This window comes from Chiloscyllium plagiosum, chromosome 11 (assembly GCF_004010195.1).
Source record: "Chiloscyllium plagiosum isolate BGI_BamShark_2017 chromosome 11, ASM401019v2, whole genome shotgun sequence".
Taxonomy (NCBI): Eukaryota; Metazoa; Chordata; class Chondrichthyes; order Orectolobiformes; family Hemiscylliidae; genus Chiloscyllium; species Chiloscyllium plagiosum.
Window position 1 is genome coordinate 47,267,012 of NC_057720.1, and position 6,730 is coordinate 47,273,741.

At 40.7% G+C, this 6,730-nt stretch overlaps 1 protein-coding gene across 4 annotated transcripts in view; it reads left to right on the top strand.

Moving 5' to 3' along the window:
• Positions 1-984: 984 nt before the first annotated feature.
• pdzk1ip1 (PDZK1 interacting protein 1) overlaps positions 985-6,730 on the top strand; it is a 22,229-nt gene continuing 16,483 nt past the window's right edge. The window contains exon 1 of one of the 4 annotated variants that reach the window (XM_043700142.1): positions 985-1,139. In XM_043700142.1, coding sequence (XP_043556077.1) covers positions 1,073-1,139 — 67 coding nt within the window. In that variant the 5' untranslated portion in view covers positions 985-1,072. Of the gene's footprint in view, positions 1,140-1,666; positions 1,760-6,730 lie in introns of those variants that run through there. The other 3 variants (XM_043700143.1, XR_006313073.1, XM_043700144.1) reach the window with 3 other exon arrangements.

The following is a 6,730-nucleotide window of genomic DNA, read 5'->3' on the forward strand; positions in this document are numbered from 1 at the left end:
GATAGATATAGGATAGATGTCAGAGATAGTTTCTTTACTCAAAGAGTAGTAGGGGTGTGGAATGCACTGCCTGCAACAGACTTGCCAATTTTAAGGGCATTAAGATTGTCATTGGATAGGCATATGGGTGAGAATGGAATATGTGGGTTAGACGAGCTTCAGATTAGTTCCACAGGTCAGCGCAACATCGAAGGGCCTGTACTGCACCGTAATGTTCAATGTTCTATGAATATAGCAACATTTTGAAGGAATCTCCTGATGACTTCCAGTGTATGATCCCAAAATCTTTCCTTCACAATTGCCAGGAACCGTTTTGTAAATAAGTTGAGTAGACAAGCAGGAGGCTGAACAAATTTCTCCTTCCCTCCATTCTAAAAGGCTGTCCCTTCACTCTAAGGCTGTGTCCTTGGGTCCTAGTCTCTCCTACCAATGAAACATCTTCCCAACATCCACTCTGTCCAGGCAATTCAGTATTCTGTAAGTTTCTATTAAATCCTTCTAAACTCCATTGAGGAGAGACCAGAGTCTTCAAACATACCTCATATGTTAAGCTTTTCATTCCTGGGATGTGAACTTCCTCTGAACATGCTCCAGGGCCAGTACATCCTTCCTGAGACATGGGGCCCAAAACTGCACACAATCAACCAGTAACTCCCCTTATAGGATTGTCTGTGTAAGCCTCACTGACTGTGGTGGATCACAACCTCAATTCCTTGGGAGTTCAAAACTTGTGACAATCCTGGTGTGGTTTCCAATCATATGTCCTTTCGTTTTGTTATAAAATCCCTCAGTTCGATTTTGATTTTATTGACACGTGTATTTTACCATTAAAAAACACAATGAAATACAGTGAAAAACTTTCATTTTCTGCCTGCAGTAATTTTCTGTAGCATGATAAAAGGGAAAAGGAAAGTTTGCAAGGCCGCAGGTATATGTGAGGTCACAGTAAATGTCAGGTAAAAGAGGCGTGGTGAACAGCAGGAACACCAAGTCTCAACGGACAGGATTGTGAGATCTCAGCTCGTATGTAACTGGTTGTATTCGAGTCCGGGTAATCCACTTGCAGTCCACAATGTTTCGTAGATATCTTCAGCTGTGTTGTGTTTTTATCGCCTTGGCCTGCGTGGACACCCAGGACGGTAAGTGAAGAGATTTTTGTTAAAAATGTAAACAACAGGATCAGCGCAGGGCGTATCGAACTCAAGCAGCGCTAACTCTCACAAACCTGTTGAAGGGAACTTTATAAGAATAAATGGCTCCATTGTTCACATTGCTCCCTTAGTATTTCATAATATTTCATAGAGTGGTCAGCAAGTGTGATCTCTGAGGTGGTCCAACACGCTTCCAGAGTACAGTTAAAATAGAACAATTCATCTTCGAGTAATTCAACGATGTGAAACTGACTCGGTATCTTTTCAGGGCCGATTTCATTACTTTTCGGGAAGTTAAATCAATTTAATGGCCTGTTCACCTCATGGGAAAGTAATTTCAGGTTTATAGAGTTGTCCCGAAAGTACCTTTAAAAAAAGTGTTTTGAACAAGGATTTCAAAGGGGAGGGTGGGGGAGGAGTCAGACTGAGCTAAACCTGATCATTCGACCGGGGAAAGGGTGCCACAGTTATTCCTGATGAAGGGTTTATGCCCGAAACGTCGACTCTTCTGTTCCTCGGATGCTGTCTGACCTGCCATGCTTTTCCAGCGCCACACTCTCAACTCTGATCTCCAGCATCTGCAGTCTTCACGTTGTCACTGTATAAAAGTAAGCTAAAGTTTTGTCTAGTTTAAGGCATTCGGATATGTGAGCTGTTTTAATGAAACTCTCAGCCACTTAGCTCGGCCGTTCTATTTGCATCACGACATATTTGACAAAGTGAAATGGGCTTTTTAATTCATTCATTTTCCGACCTTCTGCTGTTGATTTCCTTAAATTCGGCGCTTCTTTGCCGACCTCTCGCCTCAGCTGTCTTGATAGTGCCATCTGACCCTTTTGTGTTGTAGATAAATTTTGTTCAGAACCTTAGATGGATCTGGAGGAGAAGGAAGGATGAAGCTCACAGACTTGGACATTGATCATTTACTGGACTTTGCTTAAAAGGATATTTATATTGATCAGCCTTTTGATGTTCTCTATAACTGACTCATCTTATAACCCTATTATGGGCTGAGAAAATAGACTAAGGGAAAAGTCAGTAGATGAGCAGTAGCAGACAGTTAAGCAGATAATTTCAAAATGCTCAGCGAAAAACAAAATTGATCAAAAGAAGGAATCATCGGATGTTAACAAAGGAGAGTGTCCGATCAAAAAAAGGTATACGAATCAGTGAAAACTAGTTGTAGACCAGAGCATTGGAATTTTTTAAAGAGAAAACAGCAGCAGATGACAAAAAAGCTAATCAAAAAGGAGAAAAATGATTATAAAAGTAAACTGGAAAAAAAATATAAAAACAGACAGCAAGAATTTGTACCTTTTGGTAATAAGACAGTAGCTGATGTGAGTGTGGGATCATTGGAGGGTGTGATGGGGGAAATTGATAATGAGGATAAAGAAAAGGGCAGATAATTTAAACCAATATTTGGCATTGATCTTCATGGTGGAGGACACAGTAAACATGCCAAAAATAACATATAAACAAGGTGCTAATGAGAGAAAAGATATTGAAACAATATTTTCCCTCAATATTTGACAAACCAATAAAATTAAAGGCAAGACAAGTCTCCATAACCTGATGGTCTTATCCAAGGGTCTTAAAGGAAATGGCTGCAGAAATATTGGTTGAAAAATTCCACAACTCACTGGAATCTGGAATTTTCCAATCCCATGGATTAGAAAGCCAATAGTGTGTTTTGGACCAAATCCAACTCCCTCAAAATATATTAAGAAGATTGCATAGACCTTAACATTTACTTATTTTAAAGATAAGTGATCTGAATGCAATACAATTGATCCCACCATTCAGGCTGCCACTATTGTTCCAAGTTTACAGAAAAAACCAAGACCTCACAAGCTGCTTATTGTCTTTGGAGCAAACTGCTTGGCATCTCTGTCTCAAACCTGTCTTCATTAAAAAAAAAGGACAAAACGCACCTCTTAGAGTCAGAGTATTGTCAGACATCCCTGTTCAGGAAGGAAAGAGACAGAAAACAGGAAATTACTGAGATGTTAGACTAAAATCTGTCTTTGGGAAACTGTTAGGATCCATTACTAAGGACAAAATAGCAAAACATTTAGAAAAGTTTAACATAATCAAACAGAGTCAACATGGTTTTGTGAAAGGGAAATCATGTTTGATCAAATTTGCACAAGAGTTCTTTGAGGAAATAACAGGCATAATTGATCAACAGGAACTGGTAGATACAGTCTATTTGGATTTCCAGAAAGCATTCAGTAAGATGCCACATAAAAAGCTATAACGCAAAATAGCAGTTCAGTGTTGGGGATAATATATTAGCATGGGTTGAGAATTAGTTAACACAAAGACAGACAGTCAGGTTTAATCAGTATTTTTCAGGTTAGAAAGACAATATGAATGCTGTGCTGCAAGGATCAGATCTCGTGCCTCAGTTATTTACTGTCTGTACTAAGGACTTGGAGGAGAGTGCACAGTATAATATATCCAAATTTGCTATTGGTACAAAAATAGGTGGGAGAACATGTTGTGATTTGGACATAAGAATATGCAAGGGGATGTAAATGAATTAAATACCTGGGCAAACCTTGGCAGTTTGAGTTTAATGTAGAAACTGGGACAGTCATTGTGTTAAGAGCTTGGATGGGACAGAATTTGTTAAGTGTGGACAAGAAAGTTTTCTTATTCAATATGCGGATGTACCTACTAGAGAAGAAGCAATACTTGACCTTCTGTTGGGAAATAAGGCAGACTGAGTTGTCAGTGAGGGAGCACTTTGGGGCAAGTGATCATAATTTTATTAATTTTAAAATAGTTATGGAAAAGAATAGAACTAATCAAAAAGTTAATTTTTAAAATTGGAATAAGGCCAATTTTGATGGTATTAACCAAAACTTTCAAAGGTTAATTGGAGGAGGCTATTCACGGGCAAAGGAACAGATGGTAAGTGGGAGGCCTTTAAAAATGGGATTACGAGAGTTCAGAGACCGCACATTCTTGTTAATGTGACAGGCAAGGTGTATGGATGACTAGAAAAATTGAGGTCCTGGTCAAGAAAAAGGAGGTATATATCAGGTGTAGACAGCTAGGACCAAGTGAATCCAGAGAGGAATATAAGGGAAGTAGGAGTATACTTAAAAGGGAAGTCAGGAAGGCATGGGATAGCTTTGTCAAATAGAGTTAAGGAGAATTCAAATAAATTCAATAAATACTTAAGGGCAAAAGAATAAGTAAGGAGAGACAGAGCCCCTTAAAGATCATTGTGACTGTCGATGTGTGGAAACACAGGAGATGGGTGAGATAATAAACAAATATTTCATGTCAATGTTTACTGTGGAGAAGGACATGGAAACTAGGAACTTGGGGAAATAAATAGTGAAGTTTTGAAAATCCCTGGAACCTGATCAGGTGTTCCCTAGACCTTTGTGGGAAGCTATGGAAGAGATTGCTGGGCCCCTTGCTGAAATATTTGTATCATCGACAACCATGGCTGAGTGCCAGAAGATTGGAGGTTGGCTAATATATTGCCATTATTTAAGAAAGGCTGTAAGAAAAAGCTAGGAAACTATAGACTGATGAACCTTAGGTCAGTGGTGGGTAAGTTGTTGGAGGGATTCTGATGGACAGGATTTACATGTATTTGGAAAGGCAAGGACTGGTGAGGGATAGTCAACATGGCTTTGTGGGTGGGAAATTATGTCTCACTAACTTTTTTGAATATTTTGAAGAGGTGATAAAGAAGATTAATGAAGGCAGAATGGTAGATGTTGTCTATGTGGACGTCAGCAAAGCATTTGACAAGATTTCACCTGGTAGACTGGTTTAGTAAAGTTAGATCACATGGAATCCAGGTGAGTTCACCAATTGGATACAAAATTGGCTTGAAGGGAGGAGACAGAGGGTGGTGGTAGTGAGTTGCTTTTCAGATTGAGGGCCTGTAACCAGTGGTGTGCCACAAAGTTCAGTGCTGGGTCCGCTTTTTTTTTGTCATTTATGTTATTTGGGTGTGAACATAGGAGATATGGTTAGTAAGTGTGCAGATGACACTAAAATAGGTGGTGCAGTAGACAGCGAGGAAGGTTATCTGAGTACAATGGGACCTTGATCAGGTGAGTCAATGAGCTGAGGAGTGACAGATGGAGTTTAATTTAGATAAATGTGAGGTGTTGCATTTTGGTAAGGCAAATCAGGGCAGGATTTACACAGTTAATGGTAGATCCCTGGAGAATGTTGCCAAAGAAAGCTAGGGGTGTAGGGTGCATAGTTTGTTGAAAATGGAGGTACACAGGGTGATAAAGAAGGCATTTGGCATGCTTGACTTCATTGATGAGAACATTGAGTCCAGGAGTTGGGATGTATGTTGTGGTTGTACAGAATATTAGTGAGGCCACTTTTAAAGAATACTGCGTTCAGTTCTAGTTGCCCTTCTAAAGAAAATATATTTTTAAACTTTAGAGGGTGTAGCAAAGATTTACAGGGATGTTGCCAGGTCTAGAGGGTTTGAGTTATTGGAAGAGGCTAAATAGGCTGGGGCATTTTTCTCTGGAGCATCGGAGGCTGAGGAGTGACCTCATAGATGTTTATAAAATCATGAGGGGCATGGATAGATTGAACAGCCATGGTCTTTTTCCCAGGGTAGGGGAGTCCAGAACTAGAGGGCATAGGTTTAAGGTGAGAGGGAAAAGATTTAAAAAGGACCCAAGGGTAACTTCTTCATGCAGAGGGTGGTATGTGCATGGAATGAGCTGCCAGAGGAAGTGGTTGAGATGGGCACAATTACAACTTTAAAAGCCATTTGGATGAGTATATGAATAGAAAGGGTTTAGAGGGATATGGGCCAAATATTGGCAAGTGGGACTAGGTCACATTGGGATGTCTGGTTGGTATGGATGTGTTGAACAGAAGGGTTTGTTTCCATGCTCCGGGAAACTAGGAAGCAATGTATGTTGATAGGAAGAATCGGAAGACAGATGATTATTTAAATGGAGAGAAATTCCAAAAAAAAAAGGTGCAGCACAGAGGGATCAGGGTGTTCTTGTGCATAAAACTCAAAAGATAGCGTGCAGATGCAACAAATAATTGAAAAGGGGAATGAAATTTTGGCATTTATTGCAATGGGGTTGGAGTTTAAAAATAGGTAAATTCTGTTCTGACTGTACAGTATTGGTGAGTCTGCATCAGGAATACTGTGTGCAGTTTTGGTCCATGTATTTAAGAAAGGATGTACTGGTATTGAAGGCAGGTAAAAACAGGAGGACCAGTTCCACCACAGAACACACCAGATGGCCTCCTTCTTTAGAGACCGCAATTTCCCTTCCTGTGTGGTTAAAGATGCCCTCCAACGTATCTCGTCCACATCCTGCACCTCCGCCCTCAGACCCCACCCCTCCAACCGTAACAAGGACAGAACGCCCCTGGTGCTCACCTTCCACCCTACCAACCTTCGCATAAACCAAATCATCCGCCGACATTTCCGCCACCTCCAAACAGACCCCACCACCAGGTATATATTTCCCTCCCCACCCCTTTCCGCCTTCCGCAAAGACCGTTCCCTCCGTGACTACCTGGTCAGGTCCACGCCCCCCTACAACCCACCCTCCCAT